Source organism: Nematostella vectensis, chromosome 7 (assembly GCF_932526225.1).
Source record: "Nematostella vectensis chromosome 7, jaNemVect1.1, whole genome shotgun sequence".
Taxonomy (NCBI): Eukaryota; Metazoa; Cnidaria; class Anthozoa; order Actiniaria; family Edwardsiidae; genus Nematostella; species Nematostella vectensis.
Genome location: NC_064040.1, coordinates 5,412,098 through 5,428,893, shown reverse-complemented (window position 1 = coordinate 5,428,893; position 16,796 = coordinate 5,412,098). Strand labels below are relative to the sequence as shown.

The 16,796-nt window shown below is 41.1% G+C and overlaps 3 protein-coding genes and 1 long non-coding RNA gene across 4 annotated transcripts; 3 read left to right on the top strand and 1 right to left on the bottom strand.

Annotated features, from left to right (window-relative positions):
* Nucleotides 1-231: 231 nt before the first annotated feature.
* On the bottom strand, nt 232-1,826 carry LOC125568418. The gene is made up of 2 exons (XR_007312348.1): nt 1,508-1,826; nt 232-744 (listed from the first exon to the last, which is right to left on the bottom strand). It is a non-coding gene; the product is annotated as an uncharacterized LOC125568418 (long non-coding RNA).
* LOC5507005 (DBH-like monooxygenase protein 1) lies at nt 1,054-7,488 on the top strand. The gene is made up of 3 exons (XM_001627624.3): nt 1,054-1,426; nt 4,497-4,646; nt 7,086-7,488. Exons 1-3 carry the CDS (start codon nt 1,151-1,153, stop codon nt 7,329-7,331), a joined length of 672 nt encoding a protein of 223 aa, XP_001627674.2. The 5' UTR covers nt 1,054-1,150; the 3' UTR covers nt 7,332-7,488.
* Nucleotides 7,489-10,657: 3,169 nt separating this feature from the next.
* LOC5507015 (DBH-like monooxygenase protein 1) lies at nt 10,658-13,778 on the top strand. Its single transcript, XM_032375491.2, has 3 exons — nt 10,658-11,042; nt 11,980-12,129; nt 13,304-13,778. The coding sequence occupies exons 1-3, from the start codon at nt 10,767-10,769 to the stop codon at nt 13,562-13,564; spliced, it is 687 nt and encodes a 228-aa protein (XP_032231382.1). The 5' UTR covers nt 10,658-10,766; the 3' UTR covers nt 13,565-13,778.
* Nucleotides 13,779-14,615: 837 nt separating this feature from the next.
* LOC5507006 lies at nt 14,616-16,700 on the top strand. The gene has a single exon (XM_032375488.2). The coding sequence runs from the start codon at nt 15,443-15,445 to the stop codon at nt 16,427-16,429; it is 987 nt and encodes a 328-aa protein (XP_032231379.1). The 5' UTR covers nt 14,616-15,442; the 3' UTR covers nt 16,430-16,700.
* The last annotated feature ends 96 nt before the right edge of the window (nt 16,701-16,796 follow it).

Sequence of the window (16,796 nt, the reverse complement as noted above, 5' to 3'; positions counted from 1 at the left end):
CCGATGCAGGCGCCGTTTACTACTAGAGCCTTTTTGTTGTTCTGTTTATAAATTATCGACTTACAGAACAAATGATGTAATTTGCTGAATGTCAGCGCTTTCGCGACTGACAAACGCTGACAGAGCCAAGCATTGGTAACCTTAAATGGATAATTGTTTTGATTTATCCATATTCTTCGAGACGCATGGTTACTTTCGGTCGTAGAACTTCCATTCGCCAATCGCCATTTGCACTGACAACCTTTATTGAAATAGGTGTATACAAAACAGAAATGCTTTATCACAAAACAGATTGCGGCATAACACATCTTAGTCAAGATGTTGGCGGTGGGAAAATGTGTCTTCTTCTTCGGAGCTTTGGCCACTGTGTTTTCTTAGTAAAAGTCGCCTATTTATAGGGAACACGGCAGAATCACGCACGATTGGGATTATCGATTATTACGAAAATAAATTACTTTGTTATGCAACGCGGCGTGTGTTGCGCTGTTGGGGCAGTGGGTCATGTTTGTCCACAGGGTCTTTGTTCGTTTCATCGGTGACAGACATGCGCCCGCAAAGTACGCTGGATCTTTGAGCATGCGGTTACAGACTGCCCGAAGATATTGGATACGCGTAGTGTCGACACTATCCTGGTTCCAGAGCCAGAGAGATGTTCGAGGCTCTGGAACGGGTATGTCGACTCGAATTGTCGACGAAAGACGCTCGAAGTGCATCGCGAGCCCCGGAGAGGCGTAAATCACTCCCCTGAAAAGCATTTGGGCATTATACAAACAAAGACCTTGTTGACAAACATAATCCACTTCATAATCCGAGCCCTACATCCCCAACAGCGCAACTGATGACTCCCCGTCGGCATTCGCTTTCGCGACTAACAAACGCGGCAGCTTCAAAGGAGTCTACCGAATATCGGTCTTTTATTATTTTGACTACTTCATGAATCATTCCATGCTCGTGATTTCAATGAAATTTTACAAAAGTATTTTCATTTGCATGAGTGATCACGTCTTCTTTAGTATATTGTGCGTTCTGATTAGCTTTGAGCTCATGGTATATGAACACATTGTTCCAATATCGAAACCAGTCAATCATATACAAAAACACAAAATTCTTTATCGCGAAACAGATTGCGGCATAACACATCTCAGTCAAGATGTTGGCGGTGGGAAAATGCGTCTTTTTCTTCGGAGCTTTGGCCACTGTTTTTGCTATAACTAGTGCCATGAGCTATCCCCATAAGCTAGACATGCACGATAGATTCTCCGTGCACTGGTTTTACAATGCAACCGAGAGCAAGTTTTATTTCAAGGTCGTGGCTAATACTACGGGCTGGGCTGGTTTTGCCATGACTACAAACTACCAAAGCCCAGGCATGATCAACTACGACATTGCTCTCGGCGGAATGAGAGGCAACACAAGCTATCTGAATGTAAGTAAAAAAATACTTTGGAAAACCAGTACTCGGCATAATAATGTACCCTTAAAAACAACATACACACTCAAATCTTACCTTGGAAATATAGCCTTCCCTGTTTTGAATAACTCTTTCTTTGATGCCAAATCCTAGGATGCATTTAATGGAAGGTAGCATTTTACTAAGTGAGATAATTCACTAATCTATCCGCATTCCAATAACCTCTCCTTGCAAAGTAAGAGCGAGAAATTCGTCGCTACTGACGAGGAAACCCCAGCAAGCAACTTCGCCGTTCAGGGGTGTAGCCAAAAATACAGTAAATGTATGAGACAATATCTAAAAACAGGAGAATAGGCCTTGAAAGGGGCTTTATGGGCCCCTCCTTTTAAAAATCCTGGCTACGCCTCTCCGCATTTTTGAAATCATTGAAAACTTTAATGTTTCTATCATAGAATCATTGTATACTTCAATGTTACTATCCAAATTAAAATTTACAGCACATTCCATGCAAACTCCACATTCCAGCCACTATATATATTCATCAGTACATATTAGGGCTTATTAATGATATGTATTAGGGCTTATTAGTGTTATTATGGCACGCCTTTCAAGGGGAAGCATACGTCGACCTGATTTTCAATTATTATTATTTTACATTACTTTTTGAATAATTAAATTCATACTTTCGCGAAGTTTGCACCTAAGATTTCATGCTATAAGATTTCATTATAGTTCCCATAAGAACACGGGAATATGCACTGTCGTGCGAAGAATGCAATCGAGCGTGCGGTTTGAAAGAATGCCGCTGCACTCAAGGGAATGTAGACATAATAGCCAGCTAAGGGGTCTTCTAGCCTTCTCGGCAGGCGTCTTGAGTGATTTGGGGGAAAAGACTTTTTTATTCGGACTTCCTGTGGCGTGTTCAAGAAAAGTGGGGACCTGGGTTAGAGGGAAAGAAGGATTTATTTTAAAATCTGAGAAACTACGAATATATAAGGGATAGTAGTTTTAACATGTTGAGGAAAGGAAACATAAGATAATTGTGTGAGTCAGTAGGCTCGTAAAGAGTTTACGTACCTCTCTTGTCAGAAGTATCTTGACTCCTGATAATCTATACCGTGGTTCCAGAGCCTCTAGCGTCTCTCTATTCAGTGGCCAGCGGAGAGACGCTCGTGGCTCTTGGACCAGGGTAGATAATCTAGAGCCCGGCACTTTCAAGTGCTCTAGGAAAGGATGTTCCAAATGTGATTACATCCCTTCTACCACCCGCATTATCGGACCCAATGAACTCCGAGTCGTACTCACGGACCATATCACCACAGGTAGCTCAGGCAATTTATCAGTAAACGGATGAGAATTAACTCTGTAAGAGTGAGACTCTCTCCCTTACAGTGGGAAGGGTGCTGATATGTTTTTCAAGAAAAAGCCCTGTAATAAACGTCTAGACATTAAAAAAAAAAACACAAGAAGAAGTCATGTTGTAAGTTTTATGTAATTTATTGATATTCACAACAAAACACACGGCAAATAGCGGGCCTAGGAATCACTCTCATCTGCTCATACACACACTGTTATTTCTCATCGGTTTACAGATACATTGCCTGGGCTACCTGTGTACCACATGCACCACTAGCAATCTCATTTATTGTATTTCTTGTAAGCTTTGCGGTATGACTTACAGCGGGAAAACCAGTCGCATGCTCGGCACGCGTTTTTGTAAACATCGCAACGATGTAACCAACCGTCGTACATTCAAACCAGTTTCTAGGCATTTTAACCCTATTCAGAATATGACGTCATTTAAGGACATATGGCTATAAATAGCCTATCTTTCGAAACCTTTGCATAGAACATCCAAAATCCAAATAAGTTATCATAATCAGTTCGTATTCAAAATGCAACCGATAATCTTCATTGGCAAAAGACTGCAGGGCGACTTTGACTCGAAGTGTTTTAAACCACAGCTTAGATCCATGTGGGATCTAGAGCTGCGATCTAGATCTACATACTCGCAAGGATAGTTTGGCGGAGTTTAGACTAGCAAAGGTCGCATGCGTGATCCGCACAATTGGCATCACGCTAGCCCGGCCGCAGCTCTAGATCCCACAGGATTTAAGCTGTGGTTTAAAGCACTTCGTTCGAGTCGAAGTCGCCCTGCAGTTTTTTTGCCGATGAAGTTTAACTGAGGCAAACCTGCTATGCCATGCTGACGAGTCCTAATAAGGACGAAACAGCTGTCCATGGTTGCCGAATTGCACGGGTAATAGACTGTGCTAGCGTCCCGTCTTTGCCCGACTGATGCCAATGTGTGTATGCTAGTGTGCTTTTAAAGTCCACATTTTTGGATTAAATGAAAGTTATTCATTTTAATCAATAAAAACTGGATGGCAAAATCTGAAGCTTTTTGACAATATCTAATCTTCGTTTCTAGTTGATTCTAAATGATTTCAGGTGGATATTAATTTTTTTGCTATTTCCACAAGCACTATTTCGAGAAGGTCAAAAATTGACAAAAAACACCACCCCTCTCCCCCTTAAAATAGATACATAAATTTTGTTTTTTCAAAACTTGGTAAAAACGTTTATATGACATTGATTTACGTTGAGCACGTCGTATTAATAGTTGATCTTTTCATTAAACCTGTCTCAAAACTTGGTTGCTATAGTTACCAGGGTACAAACTGCTCCCAGATAAATTTAAGGAAAAGGCATCAAATTTCAATGCTCTAGCCCTATTAGTTTAAAAATTATTACAGCTCAAAGGTGCTGGGGGCCTCAAAAGCTCAGTGCTAGGTTTAGTCTAAACCGATTGCGTAATAATTGAGGTTAATCAAAGGTAGAAAAAATGTGGGACTCCTCTAAAATATACTGTAATAAATAAACCGGGTTTCAAGGATCACGCCTGTGAAATATAACGGTATTCCGTTAGGTCGATCTTGCTATAACAATTAGAACATCTCGAGATAGACGTCTGCCAATCTGTTGTTAGCAGATTCCGTGTGATCCCCAGAACAAACACACGAAAACATCGTTGCGCTTGTTAATAAATATTTATCTTTGTTTTTAATTCCGTATCTCCTTTTAGGACTACTGGTCGTCAAGTAAACAAAAGCCTGAGCTTGACACGAAACAGGACCTGACCTTGATCAGCGCTGCCGAGTCTGGAGGGAATACCACTCTGGAGTTCAGCCGACTGGCGGATACGGGAGACACGGGCCGCGACGTTCAAATCAAGGTAAAGGCAGAGTAGCACTTGTATACCAGGGTAGGGAGACCGTGGGTTTCAGCACGGGCGATAAGATGGTTTATTGGCACAGCACAAGACGTTCAAATCAAGGTAAAGGCAGAGTTGCACTTGTATACCAGGGTAGGGAGACCGTGGGTTTCAGCACGGGCGATAAGATGGTTTATTGGCACAGCACAAGACGTTCAAATCAAGGTAAAGGCAAGCACTTGTATACCAGGGTAGGGAGACCGTGGGTTTCAGCACGGTCGATAAGATGGTTTATTGGCACAGCACAAGACGTTCAAATCAAGGTAAGTCGTTGTGAAAATTGTTTGATCCCTAAAGGCCCTCTCACACGTAGACTTTTTGGCTGCAACTTGTCTCGCAAAAAAATTGTTGCAGGTCGCACGCGCCCCAGGTCACACGTGAAGCTTTTCCAGCGACTTGAAACAATTTGTTGCAGAAAGTAGAAGAGCGTTCTATACTTTTCGTGCGACTTTGAGAAATGCAAAACAGGTTGCAAAGGGGGTGTCACACGCAAAGAAATGCGCGTGCGACCTGCAACAGTTTTTTTGCGAGACAGGTCGCAAGAGAAAAAACGTACGTGTGACAAAGCCTTAAGATCCATATGCAGCAGTCCTACACACTCCTACCATACAAATACACACGATCCCCGTGTTCTGTGATTATCCCCAGATTTTTGTAAAAAAGTTTTCAATGGAAACACATTTTTTAAACAATTTTCAGTTTGTAGATATTCTGAGTAGGGAAAAGGAAAGGGAGGGGGAAGGGAGGGGCGGGGAAGGGAGGGGAGAGGGAGGGGGGGAGATGGAAGGGGCTGGAAAGGAAGGGGGAGGAGGGGGAAGGGATCTTTTAGAGGGTCATAACCCATTTACATTTATTCATTTGCATTCCATTTACATTGATGGTATTGCATAATATAATATGACTTAAATGAGAGTATTTGGTCTTGATTTAAATGTTTTGCATATAAAGTGGGCTACTTTCTTATTCACAAAAGGGTCAACATCATTAAAAAAGAACAGAATTTTATCATCATTACTTAGATTGTCAAAGAAAATGTAGTGGGATTGGATATCAGAAAATAATTGCTTTCGTTCAGAGTGGGATGAGACGCAGAAAAGCATGAAATATTTTTCATTCTCTAAAGTGTTACAAATCTGGCAGATACGCTTCTCTCTTGGAATCGGAGGTTTTGTGTGTCTGCCTGTTTCTATGTTTAGATTAAGATTCCCTAGTCTGAGTTTGGCTAAAGCTTTTCTGTGTTCCATCTTAAGTATTTTATCATAGCATTCACTAGATTTTGTGTCTTTTTTGAAAGAGGAGTAAAAAACTAGCTTTTTGTTCAGATTTATAAGACCCATTTGATGACGTTTAGATTCGTTTGTAATATTTGTGATTAATTTTTCTAGTTTAAATTTGTTATAAATCGTCTCCTTATTATATGGGGCATCAAATGTTTCTAGTATCTTACATATTGAGGACGTGAAGCTCGATTTACCCGAACATGTCAATTCGCTAGAAATTTTCAGGCATTGTTTGGCAATACTATTTTCTGGTAATGCTTGAATATGGAGCCAAAACAGTAGGGTGTTACGTAATATTGTTGATTTTAGCGATAATCTGCCGGCCTCATTTCGCGCAGAGACATTCGGGGCGCGTTTGTTCAAGCCAAAGTAGTATTTGAAAAATTGGCAATGCAAGCGTTCTATGGGGTCTGTTTCCCATTTTTGAAAATTTATCGCATCGTAAGCGGCCCAATAAGAACATGTGAATCACAAATCACACGGTGCGGGACGTGTTTAGAATTTGTGAACTATAGAACCCACTTCATTAACTTAAGGCGCGGAGCCAGAGTCACACCCTAAGGTTTCACTGGGTCCTGGGAGTATAGTTAGTCCGCTTTGAGCACAGCCGTTTTAAGATTAGGACTTACTGATATTATATACTGACTACGCAGGGCCGCAGCAGGGGGGGGGGGGGGCACTGGGGGCATGTGTACCCCCCCAATATTTTAAAAAAATATACGGAAATGACCAGAAGGAGTCACTCCCCCCCACCCCCCCCCCCCCCACCCCCAATCTTAAGTGGCCCGCTACAACTCTGTACAGTATTGTATATTATCCCTCTCTTCTGTTTATTTTCAACGCGCTTGATAAGGACATACATACAAACAAACATGAAGTCTACAGGCCACAGGTTTCCATTGTTGCCATATGTGAGTCTGGTAATTAGGCTCCAAGTTAAAACTACATTTTTGGTAGTTAGTTCTGGGCTTCGGAAGCACTTACTTATTTTCTTGGTTCCTTAAACTATACTTTGGATCACAGGTAACAAACAGGTGTGCTTCAAAGCATCGCCGTATTAATATGATGAATACTTCCTATTGGTAAGTTGTTGCCGGTACTTAGTGTTAATTTTTTACAGAATGATACCGCGATCTACATGGCGTGGGCTGTCGGGCAAGATGATGCGAGCGACAGCACAACATTCCTCAAACACGCCGACAAGGCTGGCGGTGGGAGAGGACACTGGAAGGTTGCATATAATATGATGACGGGGCAAGTGATCCCAGAAACCACCAAGGCAGCTGCTGCTGACATGCGTGCGCCAGCGATCTTGATGGCAGTGACCGCTGTTCTTCAGATAGTGTGGGTTGTTTTGGTTCACTGACTTGAAAAAACTGTTTACAGTCTTTAGACAGTCCATACAATTTACTTTTAAAAAATGCATTTGTTCAATTAGTTAAGCTTCCCTTAAAATAATTCCCGTGTAGTATAAATAAAACAGTAGCTTTAGGTACGAATAAAAATACGTATGTAATTAATAATAATTGTATAATTGTTATCTCTATGCATTCATTCATTTGATCATTGATCATTACGCTACTCCTCTGTAATATCAAATCTTGATGTCCTTCAACTAGAGTTTCCAGGCTTGAAGTCACCCAGCTTCCTGGCCAGACTGAGCTGGTGTAAAACTTTTCTTGCATTTTAGTTTTTATTAAAGTTAAGTAAAGGAGGTGGGGAAGGGGGGAGTTCTCGACCTGATAGGGATGCTCGTCGTATTTTTAGGGGTCAAAATCGTCTTGGGTAGTTTTTTAGGGGGTATTTGAGAGAAAATAGGCTTTTCTACTAGAAATGGTGTTTTTTTCATGGGTTCGCAGAAAAAAGGGGCTATGAGGCAACGTTTTCTAAAATATATTATACCTCCGACTTCTAAAACAACAGAACACTTTAAAAATTTGTCATTCGGGACTTGATTATACAAGGGGATACTTAAATCTGCATTTTGGTATTTTTCAGGGATAATTTTTTCTTCTAGGGCATTTTTAGGGTAGCAATTTTTGGTGTTCGTGTATTTTTAAGGTGTTTTTTTTAATTTCCCGACGAGCATCCCTTTCACTTTTACCCTGAAGAACCCCCCCGGGTAATGAACCCTTTATTTCAACCGTTTATTCATATGGTGGGGCATATCTCCAGATCCAGATTTCCACCCCCTACTATAATGCTGTCTTGTAAACAAAATCCACATCAATTCGAACTATAGTTTAGGGTAACACGATGTTCGTGAGATCTCGACTATTTAGACGTGATATCAAACATATTCCCCACATATAGTGTCCTTCGTATGTATTGCCTTATATGGGCATTGATGCCCATATTTAGAGGAGCTACAGTTTTCCCGTTCCCTGATCTCCTGAAAACATGGTGAAAATATGCTGATTTATGTCAATTTGAGGCTTGCGGCCAAAATTTGTTAGAAAACCTTGATCGCTTGGTTAAATCTTTTTTCTCACTGATCTCGAAAAGCCCTTAGACCCAGGCTCCCAAGAGGTCGGCCGAGTGGGTATGAAGGACACCCAAATTTTGATATGTCATGCAGAGAGATTGACGAATACAAAAGGACAATAGGCTTCCTTTGGGTTTAAGCGGAAGATTTGACCGAGCAAAAATAACCCATCTTTATCAACGCGGTCTAACAAAGAACCCCACGCAGGGCCGTAGCAGGGGGTGGGGTACTGGCGGCATGTGCCCCCACCCCATATCAAACATATTCCCCAAGGATAGTGTCCTTCGTTTGCATTGCCTTATATGGTCATTGATGCCCATATTTAGAAGAGCTAAAGTTTTCCCGCTCCCTGATCTCCAGAAAATATGGTGAAAAATGCTGATTCCTGTCAATTTAAGACTCGTGGCAAGAATTTGTCCAAAAAAACCTGACAGCTTGGTTAAATTTTCATCTCACTAATCTTGAAAAGCCTTTAGACCCAGGCCTCCCAGAGATTGACCGAGCGGGTTTGAAGGTCACCCAAATATTGATATGCCCAAATATTTCAAAAATATATACGGATATGACCAGAAGGGCGTGGCTGTGCCCCCAAATATTTTCTCAATGTCTCTCTATTGTGCTCCCCAATATTTTGAGGCCTGCTACGAAACTGCCCCGAGAACACTTTCTTTGCAGATAGCCTACATGTAGGTACCCTCCTGCTTTCGTTTCAGCAGAGGTTGATGTGAAGCAAAGGAGACGAGTGACAAAGAAAACTCTGCGCAGGAGGGTGGTATGTAAGCGTTGGTTTTTATTTTTCGCGAGCTAAGTTCGTAATTTGGCCGCCATTTTGGAAAATAATGACGCGGAGGAGTGGGGCGGGCGGGAAAAGAACTTCCCCCCTTTCCCCGTCCCCCTGCTTTGAGTCCAAAATGGTTGCTACCCAAACACAGGTGGGCAGGCTACTGTACAGACCGTTTGTCTGCTGGTTGCAAACCTGAGTATCAGGCCCTCCTATGTTTCTATCGCGCCGGCGAGAAACAAGACTAGGGCCGGTTTCAAGTACTGTTCATATCGCATGTTCTCATGCCGGATTCCGGCATGGCTCCTGATTGGTAAAAAAAAAACAAAGGGTACTCGAATGGGGCGCGTTGATTGGTTCCGCTATATATAGTACCTAACTCGTCGACTGCTCGTTCTCAGAGTAATGGCGGACTCCAAAAGTGCTTTTATTGCTTGCGTTAGCAGAATCAGAAAAATCGTTTTCTATAACATTAAAAAAATATTTTCCTCTCCTCATTTTCTTCGGAAAAATTTCGCCTGATACTCAGGTTAGATGTTCAAATGTCATGCCCAGGCCGGGCCGGTCATTGCGTGTGTTTATTTCTCATTGGTATCGTTTTTCTAAGCAAAGATCTACTAGTTATATCGAAGGCGCTGGATGTCATAGAAGCTGCTTAATACTACAGACATCATTAGTAGTAGCCATCAAATTATTTTTATTTTTTTATTCGTAGAGCACGAAAAATGTTTGGGATTGTTCCCGCGAGCTGTTGATTGAGTGAGCTTATCTAATAATGGCATTTGTGTTCAAGCTGCAGTTTGTCTATTTAGACGAAAAAGCCTGTGGTAAATTGGTGATGTGAATATCCTGTAGTAATTTAGTGATGTGTGGATCTGCAGTTATATACTTTTAAGTATAAAAATTAAATTAATTAATTATTTACGATTTAAAAATCGTAAATCTCCTAAGCCGTGAACTAAAATCATTTAGGATGAAGTTACCCTCACCGGGGTTTGTCCTTATTATATTATTACCCTTGCATATAACACCAATGTAGTTTTGTTTTAGATAAATGCTGTTTATAATTTGATTTGGGCATTTGATTGTGCCACCACGCGAGTCATTGGAAAATTGACAGCCGACGTATTTTGACAGTGTCCTGAAAAGGGGCGGCAGGCGTCGCGTCTAGTATTTGTGTCAGACATACTTTTTTATTTTTACTCTCCAACTTTTGAAAAATAAAATCGCCTGATACTCAGGCTAGCTGGTTGGGTGTTTTGTAAAACCCGTGACCAATATTAGTATAAACGCTCACGTACACTCCTCCTTTACCATACCGCTGACCAAAATTTGACAGCTTCTGGTTGGCGGTGATTGGCTATCATAAAAAAACACAGCGTACCGCTTACCAAAGTTTGACAGATGTTTTAGTAGACCAAACATTCTCATTGGATGAGTAATAGTCGTTTCCCGCAAATATCCTTAATAAAAACGGGCAAAGGAGACCTCAGTCGCTGACGCGGTTAGACCAAGCTCAGTTCTGGCTATCGAAGATGTCGGCGGTGCAAACTTTCCTCTCTCTCTTTGGAGCTCTGGCCGCTGTTTTTCCAATAACTAGTGCCATGAGCTATCCCCATAAGCTAGACATGCACGATAGATTCTCCGTGCACTGGTTTTACAATGCAACCGAGAGCAAGTTTTATTTCAAGGTCGTGGCTAATACTACGGGCTGGGCTGGTTTTGCCATGACTACAAACTACCAAAGCCCAGACATGATCAACTACGACATTGCTCTCGGCGGAATGAGAGGCAACACAAGCTATCTGAATGTAAGTAAAAGGATTTCAGGACTCCTTAAAACAGGCGTGATGTAACTCCGAAGATATGCGAGGCGATAGGGGTCAAATAAAGCACGCATTGCACAAAGGAAATGTATTCCTTTATTACCTTGTGTACTGTGTGTTATATATCTTAGAACCTTTCTCTCCTGTAAGTTCCCTAAAAATACCATCATTATAATATTTCTACCGACAGAACAAGCATTTCTGTGCTAGGGAGTTTATGAGGTAGACCTATCGCGATTTTGGAATTTATATTTTTATTTGCTTGTGTATTAATCGTACTCGCTTGTTAAACAAATTTTAAAGTGATCTCATTGCTTGACTTTGCGATTTTAAACCATAAGGAAATGTTAGTATAACAGAAAAGAGAACATCTGAACATGTTCCCTCGCAATAAAAAAAGCTTTTCGTCCATCTAGAAAACCGCAGTAGATATTAATAACTTTGATGTAGATTCTTTGTCGGCTGGCGTTTGACCTGTTTAAGATTACACTGTGAATTACAATATTATGGACCCCAAATAATCTCCCGTCAATCTGTCGTACAGGCGTTTGTTCCATAAGAAATAAAAAGGTTGTTTACAAGGTTGATTTTCATCAACTTTTGTTTCATCGAGAATGGTTTATTCGACCCGATATGGTTTAAAACCTTTTCCATCCGAGCAAAAGTCATATGGAAAAATAAACAAAATTTAGGGCTGCTAGTCAACGCATTTGTTTAACAGGAGGTCTAGCAGTTTGAACAACAACAAAAACGATGATTTGCAAAGATTAGACAAACGCTAAACTTAGCTATCTGTAGAGAAAAGTGTAAGCAGCTTGTTATTTGCGGTTTTTCGAGGCGGGCATAGCAGCTTTTGCTTTCTAGGAGGGTTCTTCTCAGTCTCTATATCAATTTGAGCGGTACGGTTTCTCATTCTCCCTAGGACTACTGGTCACCCAAGATACAAAAGCCTGAGCTTGACACGAAACAGGACCTGACCTTGATCAGCGCTGCCGAGTCTGGAGGTATTACTACTCTGGAGTTCAGCCGACTGGCGGATACGGGAGACACGGACCACGACGTTCAAATCAAGGTAAAGGTAGAGTAGAACTTGTATACCAGGGTAGGGAGACCGTGGGTTTCAGCACGGGCGATAAGATAGTTTATTGGTGGTAAGGTCATGTTAGTTGTCTTAGCTATTGCAGCTTTCGTCGCCTTTTGTTATTACTTTGCTCTTCATTACTACCCTTCGGTAGCCGCACGCTAAGGCGCAAAAACAACAGAACACCATATGTGTGACTCGTGCTGGGTGCCTGCGAACTGGTACCACTACACATTTTATTAGAAATCAAACGTGGTATATAAAAACAATGCAGAAAATATTCTTAACTTAAACATTATAATACCTAACATATTACTTAAGTGCAAGTGCAATTAAACAATTCAAAAATATCAATAATCTTATAAAAATACAACTTCAAAATCACACCCGGATAAAACCCTATAGGCAAAAAATCCGGGCACGTATTCCTCGATCGATGCGTTGATTATATAGCCTCGAGGATTAAGGCCTTAATCTAATATACCATGAAGTTTGGTTACACAGTGGTACTAGCGTCCAACATGCGAGATGAAATAATTATCATATCTCTATCGTATATATACGATATGTAGTGCTAAAGTAGTTACGTTATCTTACAAAATTAAAAAATAGTTATATTTAAACAAAAGATCACGTAATGTGATAACACATACTCAGAACCGTAACGAAAAAGCTTTCCAACTGCACGTTGTTACGTTGAAAAGCATTTATTTCCGTAGCCTCCCTCGCAGGCGTATTTAGAGCGACGAATGTCTAAAAGCGCCTGGGGAGGCTACCCTTTCCCTTGCTCTTGTGGCTCCCGAAGCGAGCTTTGTAACCGTCTATGACCATTTGCAGCTTAGCATAAAGGTCATAGCAGAGTAAAACCGTAACCCGTGCAGGTTAAGTAAGTATAACCACCGTCTTTCTGCCCTCAAAAGAAAAGGACCTCAAAAGACGGTGTAAGCTGCGTTAGGTCAAAACGTAACCCGATCAAACCGCGATAACCACCACTATTGATAAGCTATTCTATTGCCCGTAGTCTCAGTGAAAACTTTGGTCGACCTTTCGACCAATCTTTTTGATTGCTACATTCTTTCATTCTTCGTTCAAAGCAAAAATAAAATAAAAGAGCTATGGGACTTTGAGATTATTCAGTGGTTTTCCCTTCCTTGTATTTCACCAGAATAACACCGCGATCTACATGGCGTGGGCTGTCGGTCAGGAGGATGCGACGGACAGCACAACATTCCTCAAACACGCCGACAAGGCTGGCGGTGGGAGAGGACACTGGAAGGTTGCATATAATATGATGACGGGGCAAGTGATCCCAGAAACCACCACGGCCCCTACCATCAAGGCAGCTGCTGCTGACATGCGTGCGCCAGCGATCTTGATGGCAGTGACCGCTGTTCTTCAGATGGTGTGGGTTGCTTTGGCTCACTAACCTCAAGGTGATTCAGCGGTCATCGCAACATGATGTCTGAATGTACAAGTGGCCTTCAGTAGATTACTAGTACTAATAGTGTTCATAATTTAGTTTTGTTAGACGAAATCTACTTTGATTCGTCCGTAGAAATCGACAATAAGGGGAACTGGTCAAGGTCCATCGTATCGTCTTAACCAAAGAGAATAACAGTAGAGCCCTATTAATTCGAACCGAGAAAAGAAAAAAAACATTTGGATTAAGCGAAGAGTTATCTGAATAAAAATGATTTTAAATAGTATCTAAGGGAGCTCAAAAGTTAATGCAAGTTATTTGGAGAGTTTGAGATAGCGGGAGTTTAAATTATTGGGGTTCTATTTTTGTTAGTCATCGCTGCTTACGCTATTATTTCTATAGCCATTAAATGATAGCTGGAAAATACCTTTCGTTTTACAGAGGAATAGCATAGTACCTCCAGGTCCGTAGCCAGGGGGGGTCCGGAAGAACCCTCCCACCCGGCTTGAAGGTCCGCTCAGAACAAACAAAAATTTATTACGTTTGGGTGGAGATATACCGTGCACATCAATATATCGTTAAAATGAGTATAAAAATATTTTTATAATAATTATCTTTATTATCATCGATATATGTTAAAAAGCACCATATTAATGACATTTTAAATACAAGATTGATTACCTAATGTAATAAGGCGAGGAGAGTGGTATACCGGAAATTTGGTCCGCTGAAATAGAAAAACGAACCAGCCCGCTCAAAATCCTGGCTACGGGCGTGACCTCAAATGTAGCACATTAGAAAAATAAACACGTACTTAAATCCTTCTTTTCTGCATTCGTTCTAATCCTTCCTTATCCGTTTTGACACACGTGTCCTGTGCCTTTAGTTTACGAGACGCGAATTTCAAAATATGGTATTTCGTCAAGAAACGGTCAAACATACTGTACCAAATTTAATAAAAATTATTAATTACTCTGTTTAGAATAATTTAGTAGTTTTATTGTGGTCTTCTTTTTACAATTTTACAACAAATCAAATGGAGTGACCCTAATAAAATATTATCTACAATTTCATGGACAATGATACACACTTGCGTAAATAAATCATCGATGGTCTATGACTGTATTGTCATCCAGCTTAGCAAACAATCGCCTTGTTCTCAACTAATAACATCAAATAATGATGTTTCAAGCAAACATGCGCTAGCGATTCCCAAATAAAGCGTAAAAATTATTTTTTTTTACACGCGGTAACTATTAAGTTAAAAAAGGTGTATATATATCTTTGAGCTATCAGGATTGTTTTCTGAAAGTTCTTATGCAATTTTAATTCATCAGGAATGCAAAAACAATAGAAATACGAACACCTTACTCAAAAAACAAAGTTACTAGGGGATCCCGGGAACAGTCGTTGGAAGCAAGCATGGGCAAACACTGACTCCGATTTCGAAAGAAATCGTACATAATATTTTTTATACGGGAGGGTAACTTGTATCAAGAAAAAGGTGTCTTTGAGCTATCGGGATTGTTTTCTGAAAGTTCTTATGTTATTTTAGCTTATCAGGAATGCAAAAACAATAGAAATACGAACACCTTACTCAAAAAACAAAGTTACTAGGGGATCCCGGGAACAGTCGTTGGAAGCAAGCATGGGCAAACACTGACTCCGATTTCGAAAGAAATCGTACATAATATTTTTTATACGGGAGGGTAACTTGTATCAAGAAAAAGGTGTCTTTGAGCTATCGGGATTGTTTTCTGAAAGTTCTTATGCTTTTTTTTTTCATCGGAAATAAAAACATATAAAAACAATAGACAACCTTACTCAAAAGCCGTAGTTGTTAGGGGAATTGGGGACCAGTCGTTGGAATGCTTTCATACAAAAATGTGTTGTTTTTGGTCAGATTCAAATTCATATCAAATCTGTGTTGCTGATATCGTATTCGCTGAACCATTTGAAGAAGTCACGATGTATGGCTTACTGTGCTTCAAAAGACTCCCCTTATTCGCCGCCATATTGTTAGTAGTTTACGTGGTTCTGCTACCACGCGAACCGCTCACCCAGACGCCCACCATGCAGGCTTATCATAGAAGGGAAAGGGTTTTCAACGATAACGTTTGCGAGATGAAAATTCCGTTCGGAGAGATGTGTCCAAGATCGTACAGAGAACTTGGCGGGAAGTGCAACTTGGGAAAGGAAGGCTTTGACTGCCCGGATATTCGACACACGGGGTCCAGCTCGGTCAGGTGCTCACAGCTTGTTCTAACACGAATGCTCAGGATCTTCGACCAAATCGCGAGAAGTAATGGTCTCAAGTACTGGTTGACATCCGGGACCTTACTGGGCGCTGTACGACATAGGGGCTTTATCCCATGGGATGGCGATGCAGATATTGAGATGCCATTAGAAGATTACATCAAGCTGTTCACTAACCATTCGCAAGAGTTCCCAAGGGATGTGTTCTTCCAGAACTCAGAGTCCGACCCATTCCTAAGACCAGGGGACCCGGCCAAGGAGCGACCCTTGAGGCATCCCGTAGTTGGTTTGTATCGTAGGACGTGGAATCCGAGATTACGTGACCGGAAGAGCTGCGTAGGTTACTGTCTCGAGTATGGGTGCAAATGGCATGATGGGATTATGATCGATGTGTTTATTGCTGAGGACACACTGGGTGACACAAGCGGGGTTTTCCCTCTTAAAGAAATGGAATTCGAGGGGTTTCCCCTATATGCCCCGAATAACTGGAAAGATATTTTGGAAAGCAAGTATGGCGAAGACTTCATGACCATCCCGAGAGTGTCGGACATGGTCCCTGATGAGAAATCAGACTGCCTACACGACTGCGAAGCGCTTCGCAAGGTGACTATGTGAGAATCACATGTCATAGATCTCATTAAAATGAAAAGTGTTCAAAGGGGGTTAGTTTTGCTTAAAAACAAGAAAGAAATTATATCCTTGCACTCCTAGCGGAATGGAAAACAAAAGACTAACGGTTTGCATTTCCCAATAACTCGAAACTGATCTCCAGAGAACTTTTTCTCTTACGTGCAAGTTTACTTTTTTTAGTGGCTAATGCGATAGTTATGTCATCGAGATGAGTGTAATATGGTGTAAGAAACGGAATATTAAATAGCTATTCAAAGCGCGTCTTCTATTGGCTCTATTCAGCCAATCACAATACAGCTGATATTGATTAATTTCTTTCGGCAAAAAACTAACCAATAACAAAACTGGTATC